The sequence below is a fragment of the Spermophilus citellus genome (assembly GCF_964194105.1).
Source record: "Spermophilus citellus genome assembly, chromosome: 1".
NCBI lineage: Eukaryota > Metazoa > Chordata > Mammalia > Rodentia > Sciuridae > Spermophilus > Spermophilus citellus.
Window position 1 is genome coordinate 221,592,579 of NC_138182.1, and position 26,520 is coordinate 221,619,098.

At 34.9% G+C, this 26,520-nt stretch overlaps 1 protein-coding gene across 2 annotated transcripts; it reads right to left on the minus strand.

Annotated features, from left to right (window-relative positions):
• ZCCHC9 (zinc finger CCHC-type containing 9) lies at positions 1 to 11,196 on the minus strand. Of its 2 annotated transcripts, none has more exons than XM_081292043.1 (6): positions 9,919 to 10,280; positions 8,497 to 8,906; positions 5,870 to 6,020; positions 5,555 to 5,647; positions 3,733 to 3,801; positions 1 to 2,528 (listed from the first exon to the last, which is right to left on the minus strand). In XM_081292043.1, the coding sequence occupies exons 2-6, from the start codon at positions 8,878 to 8,880 to the stop codon at positions 2,410 to 2,412; spliced, it is 816 nt and encodes a 271-aa protein (XP_081148169.1). In that variant the 5' UTR covers positions 8,881 to 8,906; positions 9,919 to 10,280; the 3' UTR covers positions 1 to 2,409. The 2 variants fall into 2 exon arrangements, with proteins under 2 accessions (XP_081148169.1, XP_081148168.1); XM_081292042.1 differs by lacking the exon at positions 9,919 to 10,280 and adding an exon at positions 10,290 to 11,196 and having other exon boundaries at positions 2 to 2,528.
• Positions 11,197 to 26,520: the final 15,324 nt, after the last annotated feature.

The following is a 26,520-nucleotide window of genomic DNA, read 5'->3' on the forward strand; positions in this document are numbered from 1 at the left end:
CTTTCAGACTGATGAAAGACCTCTGAAAGTCTACATGAAAGCAATGGGAATACTAGCAAACATTGTTAAAATACATCTTTTTCAGAACTCTGGAAGTTAACAAAAGGCTTGCAACAATATTTATTTATGAAAGTGGCTGAATCTCAGTAAAAACATGGGTTTTGTGACATTTTAAGTTGCCCTCATTGCAGCCTCACTATCACAGCAGCTGATGAGGAGTGACTGGACAGGGCAAAATGATTTGGAGCCTCCAAGAAAACGAATACTGTGTGTCTGGTCTGGCAGCCCCCTAAAAAAGCCTTGTCAGGACTTGTCTTTACTTGACTATATTATTAGGGGTGTCAGTGGAGCATCCCAGTAGGAATGCCCAGCAGGCAGGTAAGAAAATGGAACTGAAACCTGGAATATCATAGGGCTGCTATAGATTTAGGAGTCCATCATAAAAAAGTGCAAGGTAAGCTTGTAAGAAGAGATGACATTTACAAAGGTCTGAAGGAAGACTACTGTCAAGTCTTAGGTGATTCAACAAAATATTTTTAAAATACAATCAAATATCCCTTTCTGTTGTTTTCCCAAAGTCCCCATTCCATTCTTCAGCCTCATCTGCTGAATGCCTATGGACATTTGCCTTAGTGACAATCACAATCTCAGTGCCTTAAAGAATACCAGAAACATAGCAGGTACTTGGGAAATATATAACAAATGAACAAATTAAATGTCAGCCTTTCTTTTTGGTACTAAGCAACACCCAACATCTATAATTCCTTTCAAGAAACAGGATTTCCCTGAATTTCTACCTCTGGTGCATTCCTTTCAGGTTCTGTACTTAAAGTTATATTCATCACCTGCAATTTATTTCTAATGCTCTCACTTTCTCATTTATAGATCATTACAATATAAACAAAGTGATCCAAGGAAGACAAAATGGGCACCATATACTGAATACTGTCCAAAAAGTACACACTCCACTTGCAGCTGGAGTGAAGCCTCCTTGCAGTCTCCAGTTCCCGACAGGATGGTGAAATGTTTGGGTATATTCAGACTGAATGATTAAGGCATCCTTACTGTCCTTCTCTGCCTGTGTAATTCCTTTTGAATGGCACTCATTTTCTTTGGCTCCAGGATGCGGAGAAGTATTTTGTCATCATGTTTTCTTCTCACATAGAAAATAAAAGCACATCTCCTATTAAGATTGAAACAGTTGAGTTGTGCAGACATGAAAACAGAGAGAAGTGTTTCTTTTTTTATTTGGTAAATATTTTGCTTTTGAGGCATCAGTAACTAATCACAGCTGTTTCCTTTAGTTACAAATGGATTCAATCAGGTAAAATTTCAAATGAAACACACAAACCACCAGAGTCATTCCATTATACAGTACAATGGTAGCGTCAAGCCTTGTGAAATATATGTATTAAGTATGCATGTATTCATCAAATCAGACAAAGAAGCTAATGGGTCTCTGATTAGTGTTCTAACTCTATTATGGTGATACTTTCATCTCGCCCTGACTCATCTAAAACATGAGAAACAAAATGCTATTAAGTTTGATATACAATCTGTTATGTGTCATCATTGTGGTTAAATTCTGCACACTAAATTTGGGTGAGAATTTTTTTCTTGAGAATCAAAGGCAAAAGAGTTTCTGTTATGCTGAGGTACCTCTCAACTTTAACATTAATGATTTTTTTAAGAAAATATTCTTTTAGCTGTAGATGGACACAATCCCTTTATTTTGTTTATGTGTTGCTGGGATCGAACCTAGAGCCTCATGCATGCTAGGCAAGTGCTCTACCACTGAGCCACAACCCCGGCCCGGCCCCAACATTAATAATCCTTAACTATGTCAAAACTGAAACAAAAAACCAAATCCCTGCTTATCCCCATGCAGGATTTATAAAAGATTTTAATTTCAAAGGGATTGGTATATGGATATTAATGAACAATGACTAGTTCAATACAGAATCAGATATTCAGGGAACAACAAGTGCATTTTTATTCAATATTTTAAAAATACAGACTTTATGGCAATTTAAAAATTTCTAGTATACTAATAAATTGATATTTTACACCAAGAAAACAATATGACCAAAAATTCATTCACAAATGCAAAGCAGTATGCTTTTGTTTTATATATATGTATATATTATACATACACATACATACATATAAAATCAACTATATAACTTAGTTTTGTCTAAGTTTTCTCCTTTAAAAACAAGTTCTTTCAGAGAATCCAATTTAATCATCTTGTGCTTTTCTTCAGTGACTTTCTCCAAACAGTGGTAGAAGTACTCATTGATGGACAGAATGAAGTAAACTGTTCTTGGGGTTAAGGAAGCCTAACTTGTAAAGCACGCCCAGTTTGGAAAGTAACAATGTGATAGTAATTAACAACGGTACTGAACGTTATTAAAAATTGACAACTTTAGGTATTTTTGTTTTGGATTTCTTTGGTTTTGGCATATCCAAAATTTCTTCATAGTCTGCACTCATCCCTTTTGCCCAGCGACCAACTGTGACCATTCGATCTGTAAAAGAAAAGTCAGTATATAAGGAAAAGGCTAATCAAATGCATCCACTTAAATTGATATTGGGTTAGCAAAGGAACTAGTTTTGACGTGAATAATCACAAAGAGGGAAGACTTCATCACTCATAGAAAGTGAGCAATTCTGTAATTGATTATAACCCTTGATTTCAGAGTACCACAGGCAATTTCTCATCCCAATTAGGGAAATGCAGCAACTACTTTGCAATGCACAAACTGATGAGAAAGCTCTTTCATTCTTTCCCAGAGTTCATCATTATAGAGTCAATGAATTCCAAGAGTCTGTAAACAGCAAGACTTATGAAGCATTGGTTTTAAATGCACAAGATTCCACCTGTGAAATTATACAACATCTGCTTGTCAGTCTTATCATTTGGGAAGTGGCAATCCTCCCAGGAGGGAGAATTCAAATTCCACTTCATCATTTCAATCTCACTCCCTAAACTACAGTAAAGACTATCTTATTCTAGACAAGACTGTAAACAAGAACTCTTGGGTCTCACATTTAAATGTTAGGGGCAAGAAATAAGAGGCAGATATACTGTACTACTGTGGCTTATTGAAATAAAAAGAAAAAAAAGAAATAAAAAGAAATGTGCTTTTTTCCCTCAAGAAGCACTGCTGGGCTATCCTACTGCCTTGCTTTCTTTAATACAAGATCATCATCATTCTAATCCAGGCAAACTAATGGAATGATGATCCCCACCTCCTCAAATCAGCTATAGGTAGAGCCAACATTTATGGAGTTGTGATGAACAGGCTAGTATTTCATCAGGGAGAAAATAACTAGCCAGCTGCTGTGTCATTAGCACATCTTTAATATTTTGGGCAGTTTCTGCAATCACTCTGAATCATTTAGGTACACACAAAGCAAAGCATGTATGAGTGCATCCCGTCCTAATGTTGAAAAATATTTTCATATTTTGATTTTTCTCTTAGTGAAAGGAGACTTTAGGCTCCATTATAATTAAATTCACCAGTTACCAAATATAAAAATTAATGAATAAAATGTTTTATAAACCAGTATCCTCTCAGGCTTATTGGTCAGTTTGTGCTCTGAGAACAGCAATAGGAAAACAGGTCATCTTAAGATCTGTAGAACTCCTATGAGCTACTAATATCAAAAGGCAGCAAAAATAGAGAAGTAATAAAACCCCCCTTATGAAATAGAGGCCCAGGGACTTACCTGAATTCTGACTTTCAGGGCAATCTTTCTTAAAGTGTTCCACAGAACCACAAAGTTTGCAACCACCACCTATTGAAAGAACAAAGTTATTGAATACTATCCATACTGACACAGGGCTTTCAATATCTCAAAGCAGTTTCATATTTTATTTAATCTTCACATCCTTGTCAGCTGTAAAAGTAGCCAGAGCCAGAAACCTATGTAGGTACAACCATTCCTAGTAATAATTCATTCTCCACTCCTCTTAACTTTCCAGAGTACTGTTTTATCTAACCACTGTCTCTTGAACTTGGCCTTCTGGGTACAAGTAGAGAAGAGAAGAGAGAGATGGTGGAAGGGTTTTGTCTAAGAACCATGGCACAGAAACTTGGATCTTGATCATAGTTAGACAATCAAAGGTCTGTGGAGTCTTGGACTTGTAACAAAAGTTGTGTACAGATGCATTTTTCTGAGGAGGATGTCCATAATTTTTATTGGATTCCCAAATGGTCAATGATCCCCCCCCCCCTGCAAAACAAATAAACAAACAAACAAGAAAACAAAGGTTATGAATCACTACTGTTCTATTCTACAGGTCAGAGAGGATTAAGCAGTTAGGAAATGGATAAAATTAACTTTTGTTTTAGTACCTTCCATCGACAGGCCTCTTAACCCTAATAAAAATGCCCATCTGTTTATTTTAAGAGACATTTCAAGATTGTGAATTACAACACACATGTTTCTAAATGAATCTTTCACTTAACAGTAAAACACTATTGCTTAGTGTTCAGGCATTACTATAATCATGCTTATAATATTAAGCCACTTAGAAAAAGGATACAAATCTGGCTGAAATTTCAAGTTTATGTTATTTACTCGTCTTACCTTTCGTTTTTAAGCCTCTTTATCATTTTATATGACACAGTGAAACAGAAGAGGCACTTGAAAATAATACAATTTAATCCTCATAATAGGTAAATGCCATACTTTACTAAATCTAAGATAATACTGATGTATCATTATTTCACATATCCCCCAGAAAAAAAAAAGTCAATTATGTGAGACCCAACAAAGATAAGATCTATTCTGATTTAGATTTGAGATGGTTTAAAAAAAATGTGTGTCTTGGAATCAATAAAATTTGAAATATAGTTTTCTCATCTCCATTTTATAGGTGAGGAAACTGAGATGAAAGAAGTTTAGTAAGTTGATCAAAGTTTTGCAGCTCGTGAGTAAGGTTACAACAAAGGTCTGACTGACTCCAAAAGCTATGCTTTGGCACTGGACTTCTCCAGTCGGAACTCAGCACAAAACACAAGAGGTGTCTATACCCTGATGGTGCCAGCTAAAACATGAACAGTTAACAATCTCCTCCTAATGTTTTAGACATCACAGGCTTTATTGTAGGACCTTAAGACATTAGCTGAGCTTAAATTAAGTTACATGGTCCCATGCCAGATAAGGAAAAAATTCAGAAATAAAACTGAGTAGTGTATATCATCCTTTCTACCAAAATGAGATGCTAGGCTGAGATTAAATACATAACATTATTTTAAAAATCTTTTAGTTTTGATATGTAATCCCTCTGCTTCTGTTATGTTTAAAAGTACAAATATATAACACACTCTCACAAAAAATGTTTGAAAAATACACCTTAGTTTTTTTCTGACTTATTAATATATCAAGACATATTGATAAAAAAAGATTGTGAAATTCTTGAGATTTTACTATTTATTCAAAATGCATGCACAAACTGATTCAGGGTGTAAATAAATGAAATGACAACTCTGCATGATGATTTGTCATGTTTGATAGCTTGACGTATGAGGGTAATAGTACTCACCATCAGCATAGAGTCCTTTGGGATTATCAGGACATGAACGGGACAGATGCCCCATTTCCCCACAAACAAAACATTTTGCAAAAGGAAATTCACCTGTAAGAATCACCAGTTTGTATTAACTTGATTCTGTATACAGCAAGTTATATAATTCACATTACTTTAAAATAATTTCTTTCTACATAACTTGAAATTTTACAATTTCAAAATATTAAGTGGCATACTTATAACAAATTCTATCAACAACAAAAAACTCAGTTGGCTACTTATTGGTCACTCCCCTAACCCCAAAACCCAAGAAAGTAAAAGAGAACATACCAAGAGCTGGGTCTACTTTAGCTTTGCACTTGGTTATTTCATGCTCTGTGGACCCACATCGATAACATATTCCAGTGCCCATATCTTGATTTTCAAGGGCAGCTGGGCAATCTGCAACTCCATGGCCAGGTTTTCTACAGTGGAAACATACCTAGGAAAACAAAAAGTGAGTTTCCACATTACAAAACTACACGTGTTTTCAATAACATCTTTAAAACATTTCTCATTTTCAAGCTATTTAGCTTTTTTAAGAAAAAAAAAAATCTCAATACATTATTTGTAGAATAACAAGTGTTTCTCACATTCCTGACTAGAGATGTCATTTCCATCAGAGGGTTTCAATGTTTTTTGAAGATTTTCAATCTCCAAATCCATTAATCTCAGAAACAATGTTATATATGGCTTTAAACAGGCAACTGTGTAAATGAATTGAATAAATATGGACTATTCATTTTATTAATAGGAAATGTCTGCACCAAAAAATGGAGCTTTTTAATGGCTATAAAATTAGCACTCAAATTAATATTTATACTTTTAGGGTTCACATAATTGAATGAATTTGGGTCAAATGTTTCCAATTAAAGCATGATTAATTTCATATAATATGTAGCAAAAATTATATCCTCTTTTTTTGGTACCAGGAACTGAACTCAGGGGCACTTTACTACTGAGCCACTTCCCCGCCCTTTTTATTTTTTATTGTGAGACAGGTTCTTACTAAGTTGCTTAGGACCTTGCTAAGTTGCTTTAAGGCTGGCTTTGAACTTGTGATCCTACTGCCTCCTGAATCACTGGGATTACAGGTGTGTGCCATTACACCTGGAATCTTTATTGTTTTGAACTTTTCATAAACCTTAACATTCAGAAATAGTTTCATTTTTAGAAGATATACACCATATATTGTAAAGGGATAATTATAATTATCTGGCTCTTACACAAAACCTAAACAATATACAGATCTTTACATACTACTCAGCAATGTGGTACATATTTTTCTGCCAGAATGAAACAGAACATCAATTATAATCAGAAATGAAAGATATCTGAATTATTTTATTTAAGCTGGAAAAATATACATGTATTTTTTAGGTAACAAATAGTCATTTAACTTTTTTTTTTATTCTTTAATAAGCACAGGTTTTCTTTAAAAAAGGCAAATTCAACAAGAAAAATAAAACACATTTTGTACCTCTGTCCTTTCTTTTTTTTTCTGTTTAATAACATTGGAGAAGAATGAGTCCCTTTAAAGTCTACAATAACGTTTACACTTAAAAATAATTGATCTAAATGAATAGACTATATTTATTCTACCACTGAAGAAAAAGTTACTGCTAAAAATTGGATCACCACAATGAGAAGTCTTAGTCTCTTGGTTTAATGTAGATTAGCTTATAGAGATTTGATTGATAAATCTGTATTTTAATCAATTTATTAGCCTTTAAGAACTGACACACATTATGAGGAATTTTAAAAACAGCAAGAAAGTGAATTGACAGTAGGTAAAAACAAGCCATATACTATTTCTTAAGCACTCCTTTTGTGAAAAACAACATCATTAGTCCTTAATTACAAGCATAAAGCTTTTCTTAAGAAGTATAACAGTAAATGTCTTCAAATGGTCTGCAATCCACCATATGGCCTATGTTGATTAAATTTCAAGTTAGATTAATTTTCTTGGCTTAAAGATATTTTAAAATAACTGATTTTACAAGTGAAACAAAACTTTATCCTAATCCAAATAAAAATGATTATTTTCTATCCAAATTTATCCAGAAGGGATACTTTACAAGTATGATCCCTAAATAGTCAATTTTAAATATAATAATACAGTCTGTACTGGTATAAACAGTGCTCTCCATTTCACAATTCTAAGAAAAAAATCAAAGTCTAATAACTGGCAACATGTCCTGATTCTTTTTTAGCATCCTGGTAGAAGATGGGAAATTCACTTAGAGAATGGAAAAAATTATATTAAGTATTTCATTTCCTGTGTTTGACATAGTTTAAAATCTAGGACTAGGCACTGCAGAAATAAACCTGCTGCCCCTAGCATTATTCAGAATGTAGTATGGCTAAAAGAGGGAGCAATTACTAGAAAATCTCAAGGAGTTTTAACTCTGCTGTTACTAACTAGTGTGATTCATGCTAGATCTCTTTTTCTTGTGTCTTGAATTTTTATGGATAAAGATAAAAGAACATCCATCCTTTCCAAGTAATGGGAACTACACACATTTAACCTGTGGTACCTAATCTTCATTTTTTTAAATATCGATTTGAAGAAGGGCTACTGGAAGACAGGGTCAAGAACCTAAGTTTTAAAGTCTGGGATTGAATTTCACATGATATTGGTTAATTGGCTTACAGCAAGTTATTTAACCTGCCTACAATTCAGTGTTTTGTACCCATAAAATGGGGATATTGCCATCATCTTTGTAGTGCTGTGATGACTAAGCAATGTATCAAGTGCCTAGCATATTATGTGCTGAAGTACAAGACCTTAAAAAAGATGCTTTATGAATTTAGGTCAAAAGTAATTAGACCCTTCTAAGATATGTGTATGTGTGAGTATATGAATAACAATTTCTAACTATATAAAGTAAATAACATGGAAGAAGTGATTATCTCACCATTGCATTTTTCTTTGCTGCTTGTCTTTTTAATCGTCTTCCTTCCCGTCGACTGTCTTTCTTTAAAGCAACTGCAATTTCTTTCCTTACTTCCTGGCTGTCCATTGCTATCATCTCCCCATTGTGAACCATCTGTGAGTTCTGTTTTAGGTATTCCATGAAACCATTCACATCTTCATTTAAGTACTCTTTCTTCTTTTTGTTCTTTTTATGTTTTGCTTGGGGTGCAACATTTTTAAGGGACAGTCTATTGGCTTCAGGTTGTTTACGATTTGGTAGATTTTGGCTTGTTCCCTCCAAGGACCCCTTCTTCATGTCCTCCCATGATGTTGCAGGCAAGGGTCTCTTATTATGTGTGGTAGTAACTCGTGCCCACCTGGTCATGTTGCATCAGAGGTACCCTATCAGTCCTTAAGATAAGCATGTCTGGTTAGTCATCAATTTAAAAAAAAAAAAAACTAATAAGAGATGGTATATCAGTATCAAATATGCTCATATGTTAAACTTTTAATTATTAAAATACTTTTAATTGCATTTAGATATTTACATATATTTAATTTTATATGTTGTGTAGATATGTTACTAATATAAATCTGGTACTTGCCAGGGAAGCCACCACACTGGTTGAAATAAAAAGCATATATACTTGCTTAAAACTGGAAAATAATTTGCTAAGAAATTATTTCATAAATTATAAACCACACAGTAATACAGTGAATGAACAAAGTTATTCCTCCCAAATCCTGGCTGTTTATTTTTCTAACTCCCAGTGCTACTTTCTCACAATCTTCTTGCTTAGTCTTCCAACACAACAGTTGGGCTAGCAGATTAAGAAGAATCCAGAAATCTTGTCCTTTAATGTGATTATCTTTATAACCCTTCTTGGCAGAGTTATAAATAAAACTGGTATACAAAAGTGTTTATAGTCACATGGTGATATCGAGTCTTCCACTCTTACTAATTTGAGTATCTGCAGCTTGCAGCCCAGAAGTTTTAAATAATCTTCAATTAGTTCCTTTCAATTATGATTTAAAACATACAATATATTTAATACTAAAAAGTATATCTTGGTATTGTGCCCCAAAATATACTCTAATATTCAGAAACAGAGATTTCATTTTGATGCATACACATTTTAAAGGAGTAATTTCTTCTACAACGAATTATTTGGTTCCAATATAAAACGGAACAATGTTTCGGTTACTTTACATACTAAGTAACAATTTGGAAAAGTTTTTTCTCTGCGGTGAATGAGAACATCAACCACCATCAATGAAGGATCAGATCTACTACTAGGTAAGCCCTTTTAGGGCAGCATTCTGTGTGCCAATCAGCGTGAGGGCCTCAGCTCCCTAGTCTCAAACAGGCCACCAACAGGAGCCGAGGGGCCGACCCGGAGAACTGGTGGGCGACGCTACACACCACTTTACATGCGCTCCTGCCAAAGATTCTGCGCCTGACAAGAGCGGCTGGAGCTGTTCCCCTGAGTACATGGGAAGGAAGCGCTCTGGGTATCAGGGGGTGAAGTGGGAGAGCCCGGCCTGGAAGAGTCCACGGCGGCCAGCGCCCCAACAGCTGAGGCGATCCCTGGGCCGGCGCCCCCGCAGGCCACACATCTCTGCGGTTCCGCCCCACTGGAAGCAGGGAGCTCTCAGGGATCCAGCAGCCAGTTCCTCCGCCCTCCCGGGTTTCCATATAGGTCTGGCCAAGTCCGGGGAAATCAACAGGAGGTTCCCTACGACATCCAGGGACTCGGGGATCTCATTCCCAGTATGCCACGCGCACTTTCTTACCTCGCGTGAATCCTCCAGAGCAGCCGAGTTAGCAAGCCAGAGAAGCCCGGCCCCCCTATGGCAGCTGGGATATCGAGACCGGAATCACGTATGTCTTGATAGAGCGTCACTTCCGGCGAGCCATCTCCCATCTGTAGGGAGAGGCGGTGTTGTGGGCTTTTCAGATTCTTCTGAACGCCTAAATGAGAATAAGATTGTGGATTTCCTGGTGTTTGAAGGGTGCTGCTCTAGACGCCGATGACCCAGATATGAAGAGTGCACAATCTTCATATCTGTGAATTTACAACTTAGTGGGAAAACACTGGAGTGGGGAAGGAGATGCCCAAAAGTTCCTTGAGAAGGTGTCTTGAACTGGACTTCGAAAAATAACAAACATCTGGCAAAATTGGGAGTGGGCGGGAGTTATAAACATTTCAGACAGAGGCAAGGTAAAGGTATTGACTCAGTGGGAGTAAGTCACTGTGTTAAAAGTTTAAAACAACAACAACAAGCATTTGAGGGCTCTATTTGATGGGGGAGGTACCGTATGGTCCTGTTCAATGCTAGGTGAGCATTCAATTGAAATATTACACCTTGTGGCCAGGGAAGTTTAAGAGGTAAAACCTACTTTCCTCAACAACTCATTATTCCCTCCTGGATACCACCACCAGTTGTACTAGTGATAAAATGGCATCACAGCCACATGGTTCACTCGGACCACTACTCTATCCCCACATCATTCTGCATTTATTTTACTTCTTAAATATTGGTCCACTTCCTCTCTCTCCGCCACTTTTTTTCTTTTAATTTAAATGTGGTACAGAAGATCTAACCCAGGGCTAGACAAGCGCTCTACCAATGAGCCACAACCCCAGCCCACTTTGTTTCTTTTTATCAATACTGTTACCTCCCGTGTTCCAGCTTTCTTCTTGTCTCACCACCAGCAGTGCTTCTGGTCTGGGCATTGGTTCTCCGTCAAATTCACTTTCTCTGCCTTTTTGAAGTGAAACTTTGAAAGTGTAAATCAGATTGCCAAATCAGATACATGCAATGTACTTTAAACCCTTCCATCCTTTTTCATTGTTCTTAGAATGAAGTTCAAACTCCTTAGCTGCCTACTTCACTAGCCTCACCTTGCAGTCTCTTCCTATACTAAACCAATTCCCTGTTGTGTACTCATGGCAGTCTAAACTTCCTGATGGCACTTTTCAAATTTTGAAATTGCATAATGAATTGTGTAATAAGTTGTTTACTGTATCCCCATTACCTGGTACATAGTTGGTGCTTGGTTTCTTACTGTATTTTTAACCGAATGTATTTTTTAACTGAATAGTTACTTTGCAACATTAGAGAAAACTAGAAAGTGTCCCAGTTAAGAGGAAAGATTAAAGTCAGTACCACAGGAATAATAGGATTTAGTATAGAAAATTTCGTGAATATTCTAGAAAGTTTTAAAAGACAAAACAGTCCTCTAGCTCTTGAAAATAATGAGCTATACGAGATATATGATAGTGTTTCTCATAACAATGATCTTAACCAGCTGGCTTCAGATTCTAATTACCAACCTTGGTGACTTTCACCTTAGGTTTTATCTTATGTAGGTGCCTGGTACTTGCACATAACATGCACCACTAGAGGGCGCATTCAACTAAAATTTGCGCTTTTAGTATGCTGAATTTTAGACTAGGTGGTTGGTTCATTCCTGTAAGTGAAGGAACATCTCAATTTATTTTTGTGGAGTTGCATCAAATAAAGATTGGTAGTTGAGTAAGTAGGTCATAGAGTAAATCTTGTGATTCAGGATAAAATGTTTTTATTACCACTAGAAATAACTTTTACTGAATATTTTATAGGTGTCTGCGCCAAGCTTCATGCTTTACTTTCCTTGCCTAATTAATCCACCTGATATCCTGTGACTTAGGCACTATTCTCCATTTTCCAATGAGGAAACAAGTTCAGGGAGCTGAAGTATCTTATTCAAGTTCACATAGCTAGAAAGATGTAGAGACCAGGTTCTGAACCACAACTTGTATGCTCTACTGCCTGCCGCTTTTTTTTTCTTTTTTGGTAGTCTTTTTATTTGTTATTTTTAGATATATGTAACAGTAGAGTGTATTTTGATATCCATACATAGAGTATAACTTATTCTAATTAGGATTTCATTCTAGAAGTTGTACATGGTATGGAGTTGCACTGGTGGTATATTCATATATGAACATGGGAAAATTATATCTGATTCATTCTTCTGTCTTTCCTATTCCTGTCCCCCCTCCCTTCCCTTCATTCTCCTTTGTCTAATCCACAGAACTTCTATTCCCCCTCCCCCTTATATTGTGTTAGCGTCCACATGTCAGAGAAAACATTTGACTTTTTTTGTGTGTGATTGGTTTCTTTCACTTAGTATGATAGTCTCCAGACCCATCCACTTACCAGCAAAAGTCATAAAAGTCATTCTTTTTTATGGTGCTACCTAGTAATATTGCAGAGGATTGTTTGTCTACTTAAACCCACTTTAAAATTTACTGAATTATCTGTAATCCCAGCAGCTTGGGAGACTGAGGCAGGAGACTCAAAGCCAGCCTCAGTAACTTAGCAAGGCCCTAAGCAACTTAGCAAGATCCTGTCTCAAAATAAAATATAAAAAGTGCTGGGGATGTAGCTCAGTGGTTAAGAACCCCTGGATTCAATCCCTGATACAAAAAAAGAAGAAAAAATTACTGAGTTACCCTTGCCTGTGTGAGACTTTTTAAAAATGTAATTACTTTTATTGTTCAATTTTCCTTTTCATTTATTAAAATTCTATTCTTGTATTATTTTCATAATATAAGCAAGATAAATATTATGTGAGGAACCAAGGTTTTGATTATGAAAGCTTAGCAATTATTTTAAAATGTAAAGTGTGACATGTATACCAAAAAGATATAAAATATAATGAATTAGTTGTAAAACAAATGTTTGTGTATATATTACCCAGTTTGAGAAATTGACCACTGACAGATATTCTTTTAAAATATATTAATGTAACTTTTTGCATAGGCGATAATTGTTTATAATTCAAACAAAAAGTTTTTATGATGATGTAAACTTTCTACAAACCATCTCTTCTAATGATCCCATAAATTCTAGATAAAATGTGAAACAAACTACCTGTGGATTCAGATGAGTAAATTAATATGGATAACTGTGAAAAGAATCCATATATAGAGAATTTATTAGCACATGGCAGAGTGCCCCTTTGTGTGCACCTCTAGCAGAGGGGCACTTGCCCTGAGAATGAGCCACAGTCATAAAATTATACAGCAGGAACAGAACCAGGGAAAGGAGCATCCAACAAACAGTCCTACCTGGAGATGGAGGTGGAGGGAACTTTTGGAGGGAAGAGAACCACAAACTGAATCCTCTACTTGTGTATATAAATCTCATGCAAGTCTCAGGGTAGCCCTCAAAGCACACCTGCATACCACAAATTCAGAGTCTTAAAGAAATGAAATGAACTCAGATTGAAATTGCCACTCACAAAAAGTGAGACAAAGCCTCTAACACAAGTCTAGGCAAGTTGATTGCCTGCTTTTTTTTTTTCCTTGAGGAATAAAACAGAACTCAAAGGACATACAAAATAGCATCTACAATGTCCAGGATAAAATCTAAAATGACTTGATATGCAAAGAACTAGGAAAAATGTAAAACATTTTTATAAAAATGTAATAACTCTAGGATGAGTCAGATGTTGGAATTAATAAAGTCTTCAAAGAATCTATTATGACTATGCTTAAGGAAGTTAATGAGTCCTGTAAATGAATTAAAAACAGGATATCTCAGTATAAAATAGAAAATGTAAGAACCAGCTAGAAATTTTAAAATTGAAATATTATACCTGAAATAAAAATTACTTTTGGGATAATAGAATGGAAGTCACAGAGGAATCAGTCAGCTTGAAGATATCTTAAGAGCAATTATTCAGTATGATAAATTGAAAAAAAATGAGAGCTTCAAAACTTATAGGATATTATCAAAACTCCTGATCTACCATGAGTCACAAAAGAATGTGGGGAAGAGAATTTATTTAACAAGTCCTCTTTTGATGTATATTTTTGTTATTTCCAATAACTTACTATTATAGATAATTCTGCAATGAAAAATTCACACATCATTTTGCACATATATAAATATATGTGTGTTACGTATGTATAAATATAAAATCCTTAGAGCTGTAACAGTTTACCCATCCAGAAGTAATGTGTGAGTGCATTAGAATTCCATGCTCCCCCAAAGACTATATTGTCACTTTTGGGTTGTTTTCAAACTGCCATAGGTGAAAGTGTTATTATGATTTATCTAAAGTGTCATTTCATTTATTATGGGGGGAGGGGATTGAACATCTTTTTATGTTTAGAAGTCATTTGTATTTCTTTTTCTATACATTAACAGTTCATTTGCAAACTTCCTATTACCCCACAGTTGTATTTCTTATTGATTCCAGGCTTTCTGTATATACTTTTAAACAAGTACTCTGTTTAAATATTAGATTAGGAATAGAAGAAATACAGGAGTCTTTCTAGCACTTAGCACACCATATTATCTGCCTCCCTGGCTAGACTGTAAGCATATGGATTATAAGAATAAAAAAATGATATGGATCCAAATTATATGAATCCTTTGTGTCCTATTCTGTCTTGCTTACATTAAAGGATGATATATAGAAGATATTACATTTTATTAAATGAGCATAAGAATAGATATAAGAAGGAAAGTAGATGCTTTATATTTGAAAAACGAGTGAATATTAAATTAGAATGTTTCAAAATCAGCTGGCTAACATGGTTTATAGTAACCACAAGTAAAATAAATAAAAATAAGTAAAATAAAAGTGGGTAACCACTGGAATTCATAATAATTTTCCAAAGTTTGTGAAGTGACTCTTGTCTTTGGTAGTACTCAACACAGAATTGATTGTTATCTCTTGATGGATTTATCTGTTCAATAGACTTTCTGCCCTTGCAGTATAGTAGGATGCTGCAGATTTCAATAAATTCAAGCCATAATTTTACAGGTAAGATGAAAAGAGGCAAAAATGGTATTAAAGAATGCCCTGGTTGGGGTGGAGGGGATGCTGGGATTGTGACTCAGCAATAAAGTGCTCTCCTAGCACGTGCGAGGTCTTGGGTTCGATCTTCAGCATCACATAAAAATAAAAATAAATAAATAAGATAAACGTATTGTGTCCAACTATAACTAAATAAATATTTTTTAAAAAGAATATTCTGGGGCCTGGGGCTGTAGCTCAGTGGTAGAGCACTTGCCTAGAATGTGTGAGGCACTGAATTTGATTCTCAGTACCACATATAAATACAGGTTCATTGACAACTAAAAAATTTTTAAAAAAGAATACTCTGGAGCATGAATAAAGGTTTATGCACCAAGTACTTCCATTTTGTATTATTTTAGAACAAAATACAGCTTTAGCTATACTTTGAATTTAATTTTAAAACATCACAATTAATGTTTATTTTCTTCTGTCCAGAAATTATTCAGGGATAATGATATAGTTTGTGGAAAGGGAAGAACTGTAGAAACATTTTAGGAACGAGTAAAGACTGATTTGAATTCTACAAACAGATTGAATAACATTATAATATTAATAATAATTTTCAATGTGATAGGATATAAAGGTTTGGAAAGTATTTTTACTTGGAATTTCAATTATTCACAAATACTTTTTAACTTTTTAAATACATTTTAAGGTACCATACTGGATACATGTTTAAATTCTTCAACTATAGACAATCAAAACCATTGATTTGATTAGTCATTAATTTTATTTATATGTGGTACTTATTAAGAAGTCTTCCTGTGAGCCAAACACTTGAGTAAATGTTCTCTCTGATCTTTCAAGCTTGTGCTTACCTGTTTGGTACAACTTAGGAGGCATGAAGAGTTAGTTGCATTGACTTTTGAGTATTTGTGAAGATGGGTTTATGTAAAGGGATTAAGGATCAGTTCTTATACTCCCAATCTGTTTATGAGTAGACTCCATAAAAAAGAAAATTTGTTATTTCTGAAGTTTGCTCTATATAAAATAGAATAACTGTATAGTTATAGTTATACAATGCATACCAGTCAGTGACTGACCACATATAAAGTGGTGATCCCATAAAATTATAATGGAACTGAAACATTCCTGTCATCTAGTAATAGTGTAGCATGTGACTCATGTGTTAGTGGTGATGCTGGTGTAAACAAACCACTGTGCTGCCAGTCATATAAAAGTATGGTATGTACAATCATGTGTACAGAATCTTGGTAATAAATGGTTGTATTGGTTTATTTAGGGTACTCATCATTATTTGAAATTGTACTCTTTCTACTTATAAAAGTAGTTTGTTGTAAAGCAGTACATCATTTATACTAGTAGTGGCTTCACACATCTCGTGTTTACTGTATTGCTTGATTGCATCAAGAAGCCACATGTAGGGATTGACTTATACCATCTAGGTTTGTGTAAGTGCACTCTATGATGTTTGCACAACAACAGAATCACCCCCATGACACATTTTTCAGAATATAACCTTATAATTATGTAGTTTTGCTATAACTGCTGAAAGCATGACTCCTGGTTGTGAGTAAAAGGTAGACTGGTATTGTAAATACAGGGAATTCTGTCTCTTGCAAAGTTTTTAACCACAAAAAATCAAAACTCTATGTAAAGCTCCTGGGAAGATATTTTCAGAATGTTATCATCTACCATCTATCTGGGATTTGTAAATAGGCAACCAACCAGAAGCAGACCAAGTAAGATACTGTGTTGTAAAGATACTTTAAGATATTTTATGGAGTGGAGTAGAATTGGGTTTCTTGTTCAACTAGAATACAGAATTTCATTTTCCTATGAGACATGCTTTCTATATTGTAAGTCTCATAGTCCTGTACTTAGATAGGGAAGGTCATGTTCTGACAGGTCAGTGAAATCCTTGTTGCCTTGAGAATTGCTAATACTGACAGGGGCACTAAGACAGATCTGGCAGTTTATAGTTTGTACATAGAAAGAATAGTATAATGCTCTTCGAGGACAAGGATTATCTTATCTAATTCCTCAGTTCCTCTTGTAATAGCTTGCATAGAAAAGACAGCATTGTTTTAACCAAGTAACATAAAGTCAGGCCTGTATTTTACACACATATGCATATGCACACACACATACATATAAACATACATATGTATGTGTGCATATAATATTTGCAGAGGCAAAGGGAAAAAAAAGACAAAATAGAGAAAAGGCAAGAATGGATACAAAGTGGAAGAATACTGAGGGAAGGCAAAAAAGGAATAGTGCCTTGGTTGCTGTAGAATAGTTGATGATGTTGATCTGCAGGAACGTGAAGCAAGACGGCATATCCACACCTCTAAGATGGCCTTCCTAGTGAGAGTGCTGCAGGACCCGTAGTGTCCAATGCCCAGTCTGAGTGCCATCATTATAGCTGTGTTTTACCCTAAAGTGAGCAGCTTTGAACTCAGGCAGCCAACTGAGCTATAGAGTAATTTGGAATGGAAGGAATTGAATCTTGAAAGCTAGAACCAGATTTTGCAAAATTAAAGTGTTTGGATTTTATTTATTAGCATTTAAGTAAGGAAGAGTTATGGATCATTTAGGTCATGCAGTAAATTGCATAAAGTAGATCTAGAGAAGAGGGTTGTGTATGGAAAAGTGTACCTAATAGTGCTTAGCACGCTCTGGACACTTACTGAACTCCATTAGAATATACAGAAAAAAACTGCAAAAGAGAAAGGAAATTACTGACTCTACTATTAGAAATAAAATTAGATTCAGGCAGTCATATTTTAACAGCTCCTCCTCCTCATTCTTTTTTTTAAATTGTTTTTATTTTTTAAATACATGACATTGGAATGCACCAAAATTTGTATTACATGTATAGAACCTAAATTTTCATATCTCTGTATGTAAAATTTGAGCTCAGGTCCTTGCACATGCTAGTGCTTGAGGATGAGCTATATCTCCTACATTTTTCTTCCTTATGTGTAATTTTATAAATGTACTTCAGTGAGTATATATTCCACTGAGAATCATTTGTAAAGTTTTCATTTATGAAGAATTTTATTTGTCCATGTGAGTTTTGACATAACACATGAGAATTTCCAGTTATATACAGATTCATAGAAAATGTAACTTTCAAAATCCTATGTCCTTATTTTGCAGTTCAATAAACAAGTCTCAAGAAGTTAAATGACTGCCATAGGATACAAAGCTTGTAATAGAGTCTTGTTACCTGACATGCACATGGAGATGGCCCTTTTTATTTGCTTGGTTGTCTCAACAAATAACAAAGTTGCAAGCATTACTGCTTGATTTCAGAAGTGAAGGAAAATGGTATCTGAAGTGTCTAGCAGGAGAAACCCATTAGAAGAAGTTGCTTGAGGTTGCTGAGCAATAAAAAAAAAACAGGAATAATGTGAAGTTGTGTTCTGCCCTGAGAAAGCTTGAATTTTTTTCATATTCTTGCTTAAACTTGACAAAAGAATAGGATTGGAATACTAATCAAAAAAATGATAAAGCCTTCTGATTCTCATCTCACCTCGTCTGTGTGTCTTTCAAGTCTTATCACACCTTTTAGAAGTTAGGATGTCAAGTGCTTCAAATGGCAATGTAAACCTAATTTACAACTTAGTGGCAAGACTTGAAAGCTTTCATCTATTCTCTGAAATGAATACTTCCTCCTTCTCCTCCTGTATCTGAGGAAATGATACCTGATATGGGCCATGGACTGTCCACTCAAAGGGAACAATGGGAGGTCCTGTAGTTATAAATGGAATTTTATAAAGTGGAATAGATAAGAAAAAAGTGTTTTGTGATAACTACTATTTGTCATTGCCTCATTAGATGCTAAATAGGTGAAAATGACAAAGTTATTGCTTTTAAGCCACTAACAGCCTGGAAGGGTCAGACATACAAACTCATAAAGCATAACAAGGTGATAACTATTATATAATAACCAGTGGAGGAATTATAATGGTAGTATAGATTACAAATACATTAATTCTCATTGGGAGATTTGGGGAGGAAACTTCATGGTACAATGTGTTGCATTTGCAGACAACTGGAGAGAGACATTAGGGAGGTGAGGAGGAGGAACCAGTAAAAAAGAAGTACCCAGCCTAACCATCCTCTGGAACAAGCTGAAATGCTTTGTAAATTGCTATAAATAGTAATACTCATTAAATGCTAGTAATCATGAGCAGTAATACTTATTTGCAATTTTAAATGTCTAATCCCTTTCCTGTGTTCAGAGATTATAGCCATGTTACCTTCCTGCTGTAATTTGTGTGCTATTTCATTTTATTATTTGCTAGCCAAACAATAAAATACATACAGATAATTATACATACTCATCTTTCAAGTTCATGTGGTGCCTAATCTCATAGTATTCCTATTTGGAAGCCACTGGACCTTCTACCCCTCAATCATGATGAATATATTCTTAGAAAAAACAAATGCCTTATTGACTCATAAAAAATGATGACAGCTTAAAAAAGGGAAACCATCATGTCAGCAGTCTAATGAAAAATTGGGATCAGAGAGAGAATGATTGTTTAGTTTCTTTTTTAAAAAAAATAGGTTGGTCAAAGACAGATAAATTGATCTCTTTTAATTAAGCAACCCCCAATAGACCAATAAGTGAATATTGAAGAAATGTGCCAGGGAGTGTGTTGAATAGAATGTTATTTAAATAAAACCCTGAATAACTAAAACTTTTTTCCTGTCTACCAAAGAGTGATGTGATTGCACTGCTAACTAAATTGTTGCCAAATGAATAAAATGTATAAAAGACTTTAATACCAACCCTCTTTTATTCATTAAAGTCTTCTTGTGCCTCATTAATTTTAATGGTATAATCTAGTTCTGATTGAAGTGCACCTGAATGCAGTTAGTGCCTCATCAACACTGATGAGTTCTAAGTAATTCAGTCCATATCTGCAGAGTACTCACAGATTACGTGTCTCTATTTACATCTGCTCAGTGCATGTTTGTTCGTGTCTTCAGAAGCATGGTTTTGCATTCCAGGAGTCTGCTGACTTTTGGGGGGGCTCACCTACATTACTTCCTGTTTTCTTAACTGCTTTTATGCTAACAAGCTGAGTTTTATGTAAACAAAGATTTTATAGAGATGCAAAAATTTGGCATTTCTTCCCAAAATCATCAGACTGGATATAGCCACAGCCTATGTGAGTCAAATATATTTTTGAAAAGTAGGAAGTCTGATGTATATGTTCAAAGTAAATGAAAATATCAATTTGCCCACTGTAACTGTTTAATAAACTTTAAAAAATCTCTTCTTAAATCCTGCTTTTACAGTTCCATGATTAAATTTTTCAAATTAGATTTACTCATTGTCAAATATAGGTTATGTTTGCAAAAGGAATATATGATGGATTATGGTGCACTTCAGTATAGGCATTTCTGTTAACACTTGGATAAGTGACTCATTGAACATATGGGACTGATGCAAGGTCAAATATTCTAACCCCGTCCCCACCATGGGAACAAACAAGAGGACCTGGATGTGAGTTGCAGTAGGAATAAGATTTCTCCAGTGATGCTGAAGACATCACTAGGTGTTATCTCTAAATCCTCCTTTTCTAGCTTCTATGGTAACCATTTGCCTTTTTTTACTTAGGTTTTTGGTTTTGTTTTGAACAGAAAGGATTAAAATGGAGTTGATTTAGTTTACTTTTCTGAATTGTCCAGTTCCAGCCTTATCTCCCAAGCATTTCTGTGGTTTAGTTTTACAGATGGTTTATTTCCATTATGTGCAGATTTTTCTAGCTTAATTCTCAGGTGAATCTTATTTATCCTTTAGAGTTGTGTGGTTCCCAGTAAAATTTTAAACCCTGGATTCTTTCCAGAATACATGAGAAATGGAATAAATATTTCAAATGTTGAGAGATAATGATTACTTTATTTCTACCTTGGCTTTCAGAGTATCATAGCAGATGTTCTGTAATTTATATCAAATATTTTCCCATTAAAATTGAATAACAGTTATATATTCTTGATTCACATTAAAATGCTTAATTCAATTTTAAATTTTAAGAAGTTGTTCTGAAATATTTTTGACATTCAAAAAGACTTCTGTGTCTAAGTACCACAGGTAAGAGGAGAAGTCAGTGTTGTGAAGGAAGTAATCAGTCCTGAGAACAGAAGGAGATGAAGCTGCTTTTACACCATAGGGCAGGAAGGAATAGGTGACATTTAGATGCCTCCTGGTACTTACTTCCTTCTCCGCTGTAACTAACTCAACCCTGGCCTGAGAGGTTGTAATTGTCAAGACCTCAAGACTGAGGTTTGGCTCACACACAAGGTAAGCCACCAAGATCTGCCAAGGTGATAGATGAAGGTGAAGGAAATTTAGAATGGATAATGGAAGAGATTGAAGATAGGTTCCTGTTGCATCAATATGGGCTTTAGTTCATTCCACTAATATTCTCTAAGATTTTCTTTGGAAGTGAGACCCATGGGAGCCATGGAAATGCTGCTCCCTGAAGTAAATCTGTACAATTTCATAGTGATCATAAAAACAAATTACTGAAAACTCCTTTTGTAGGAAGCATAACTGGCAACCCCAGTTACTGCCCCTCTGGACGAACCATCATGTTCTCACTAGGACAGGCTTCCTGGAGACTGCTTTCAGCTTATAATTGAGCAAGGATCATCCTTGTGTTAGAAGATGCAAGATTCTCTCCTGTAGTGAAGACTCCCTATGGTCTGAATGAAGCTTTCCTAGTCTGAGATTTTTCCTGAACATTCTTGGTTTCTTTTCTCTTCATTTACCTTAGTGATTTGAAAGAATCTACCTTTTCTTACTCTTTTCTTACAAAATCACTTTTTCATGTCAAATCCTGTCTTGGCATCTGCTTCTTGGAAGCCCCAAACAGAGATAATATTCATGTTTAAGTCCTCTGGATTTTTCCTCACATTTTATCTATATTCTATGGAATACTGAGAGAAGAATGGCATGTATTTGTCTATCTTCTATTTTAGTTCAGTTGGTTTTGGCTTTGTGCATTTTGATACTTGTTATTAGATGAATACAAATTTAGAACTTAAAATCATAAAGAATCAACATACACATAATTCTCTCTTTGTTTTTAAATCTACTTTAATAATAGAACATTAGGTCTTTATTTGGATTAGTGTTTTCATGGTACACCTTTTTTCATCTTTTTACCTTTTACTTTTAACCGATTTCTGTCTTTATATTTAAAGCAATGTTCTGATATATAGGATATTGTCGGCGGGGTTTAAATTTTTTTCTTTCCAGTCTGATGGTCTCTGCCTTCTAACTGGAATGTTTGGACCAACGATCAACAAAAATTTTTTTTTCTGTAAAAACATAGTAAATATTTTGGGTTAGGGGGTGCTGTCTGGTCTTTGTTGCAGTTACTTAAATCTGTCATTGTGGAGCAAAACAGCCACAGACAATATGTAAATGAATGTGTGATGATATTCCCATAAAACTTATTTAAAATCACTGGTGAGTCAGATATGGCCTGAGGCTGTAGGTTGTCAGTTATTATATTCAGTATAATGATGGCACTTTATCTTATATGTTCTGTATTTTGTTTTGTTGTTTTCAAGTTATTTTGCATTAAATGAGTACTTTGTAGGAATATTCCTTAATAGTTCCACTATTGACTTATTAACTATACCTCTTTATTTCATTTTTTAGTGGTTGCTCTAGGATTTACAATGTGAATCTTCACTTCTCATAATCTCCTATAAATAATATTATACCATTTAACATGAAATGTGAGGATCTTACAATACTACACTTTCATCTGTCCATCTTCACTGAAGCTTTTTTTTATAGATTTTACTGCTACCTGTTATAACCACTTCTTCAAATTGTTATTAGTTTTGCTTTAAAAAGCCTGTTATTGTTAAAGAAAATTTTTAAGTTAAGAAAAATGTCTTAAATTTACTATCATATTTATCAGTCTGAGCACTTCTCATTCCTTTGTATAAATATGAGTTTTCCTCTACTATCATTTCTTATGGTCTACTGGTATCATTCTTTTAGGGATTTTTTGTTGTTGTTGTTAGATATAAAATTCTGGTTGACAGCTTTTCTTTTGGCACTTAAAATTGTCATTCCATTATCTTCTTTGGGTATCTTTTTAAGTCTATAGTAATTCTTAATTTTGCTGTATGTAATGCTTTTTCCTATTTCTTAAGATATTCTCTTTACCGTGTGTTTTTACCAATTCTATTATGATGTGATTATTGTGCTTGTGTTTTCTCTGCTTAGCATTTATTAAACTTTCTCTGAACTGTGGGTTATAATTTTGATTAAATTTGGACAATTTTAAGCCACATTTCTTGATAATCAAAGATAATCATACTGCAGACACCCATCTATGTCTTTTTTTTTTTAATATTTATTTTTTTGTTAGTTCTCGGCGGACACAACATCTTTGTTGGTATGTGGTGCTGAGGATCGAACCCGGGCCACACGCATGCCAGGCGAGCGCGCTACCGCTTGAGCCACATCCCCAGCCCCTCTATGTCTGTTTTTAATTCACTAGTTATCCTTTGATTAGTCAGTCACCTTTCCTGCTTCTCTATGCGACAACTGACTGAATATTATGCTAAACATCACTAGTATGATGAGTTGTAAAAAATCTCTGGATTATGTATATTTCTGTAAACAAATGTTATTTTTTTTTCCTCTGACAGACATTAAATTACTTGGTGCAGGTTTTGCTTAGGATTTGTTAGGATTGAACTATTTCAGGTTTGCCCTTACTTCTAGGACATAGTTATTACTCCTCAATTGTGATTTTACTAGAGAAAACTTAAGATATTCACTAGAATATTTTCACTCTCGATGGGTCTGAATTCCAACATTCCCCCAGTATCTTGCTGCCTGGAAATAGTTTTCTGCTTTCCAGCTTCTGGGTGCTTGCTCTCTTCTGGCATCATGGAGTCCACCATGCACATAAACAACTAAAGATTTGCCCAGAACCATATAGGAATCTAATTTGTTTTTAAATTATAAGTTATATGTTAATATATTAATTATACAGATTGATGAAATTAACTGTGCTATTCCAGTACATGCATACATTTTGTATTAATTATGTACATCCACCTCTCTTCTACTCTGGGTCCCCTTTCCCCTCCACATAGAACTTTTAAAAAGTTTTTTTTTGTTGTTGTTTCTTAGTTGTAGAAAGACACAATATCTTTGCTTTTTATGTGGTGCCAAGGAATGAACCCAGTGCCTCACACTTGCTAGGCAAGTGTTCTCCCACTGAGCTACAACCCTAATCCCCCCATAGAATTTTTAATACAGAGTTTTGGAGCTCTTTCTTTGCAGCTCTATCATCTTGAACTCGAATCTCTTTACTTACAGAGGTATATTATAGGTATATTGCTAAAAATTCTTATTAGTGGTCAGAGGAAAATAACATAGTGTACATATTCATATGACCATAGATTTTTTTCATTAAAAAAACCCTATGGCAACCAGAAAGCAATATAATGAAATAAAATACTCAAAAGGTTAAAAGAAAAAAGACAAAGGGAAGGAGAGAATTTAATGTTTATTGAGCCAGATAATTAGGATTATGTTACACAAACTATGATTTTCATACCATCAATATATTGTTAAATCAATAGTGAACTACAATTAGAATTTTAAATTTTGGAAGATGGTGCTGGGAATTGAACTCAGGGCCTCATGCATTCTAAGCACACTTTCTACCACTGAACTATACTGCAAATCCCTGAAGAGTATTTTTGATATCAGGGATTGAACCAAAGGTGCTTAACTACTGAGCCACATCTCCAGCTCTTTTTATTTTATTTTATTTCATTTCATTTTGAAACAGGTCTAGCCAAGTTGCTTAGGGCCTCACTAAGTTGCTGAAGCTTGTTTTAAACTTGTGATCCTCCTGCCTCAGCCTCCCAAGTTGCTGGAATTATAGGCACGTTCCACCACATCCCCTAAGAAGTTTAAAGACTGGAAGAGAATAGAATAGTATAGAACATAAAACTATCAGAGTGTATCTCAAATAGTAAGTAAAGTAAATATTGCTACATAAAACTTTTATTTGAATTTTGCATACATTCGTTTGCCTGCTCACATATGTGTATGGTGGTTTCTAATGTAAAATATATTTCTTTCCCTAGATTACAGTAAAAGGGACAAATGTAAGTCATTGCTTGAAATTATTTATCATCATAAACACTTTGTAAGGCAATAATTATTTCTGTTTAATAGATGAAATTAATACTGTGTCAAATAATTTGCTTTTGGTCAAATACCTGATTAGTGGCTGAGTGTAATGCAAATCTTTTGATCTTTGAAAAAGAACTTAAACAGGGCAGGGTGGCACAAGTCTTGAAATCCCAGTGACTTGGGAGGCTAAGGCAAAAGTATCACAAGTTGGCAACTTATGGAAACCCTGCCTCAAAATAAAATAAAAAGAACAGGGGATGTAGTTCTGTGGTAAAAGGCCCTGGGTTCAATCCCCAGTATGACAGAGGGAGAGGGAGAAGGAGGGGAATCGGGGGGGGGGGGGGAGGGAGAGAAAAAGAGAAAGACTTACAATTTCACATACTCTCATACACAAATTGAAATGAGGTCACAAAATTCAGTTCTCACCTGGAATGTACACATGACCAATAACCAATCAACATCTCATGCTGTTCTTGTTAACCGATGCAATTGTGTCAACAGATTTGCTGTAACTTCCTCTATTATTTTTCAGTCTATAAAAATACAGGCTCCTCAGACACCATTTGGGGAGCACTAATTCTAGGTGGCTAGAATTTGTTCCCACCAGGTGATCATGCTTACATTGGCTCCAGTGAACTCTTTGTCCTCATACTCAGTTTGCTTCAACTTGCCTTTTAGGTGATCCCTCAAAACTATTCTTTTGGCTTCCTTTAAAGCATTCAGACATTTGGGGATGTTTGGCCTAAGGAAAGAACAGCTTTGTTAACTATAAGCAGATGTACTGTGGCAGCCTAGAAGGCAAGAAGATCCCTGTTTGTTTTCCCTGTGGAAGATAGCCAGCATGATTTCTTGGCAATTAAAGCCTCCTAGTTGCTTTCTGCCCCAGACACAAGGTAAACTAAACTTTAAAAAGCAAATGTAAAGTGACTCTGAACCGTGCTCTGTTCATACCATTGCTTGGTGAATATTGATTGAACATGATCTTACTTAGTTAACAA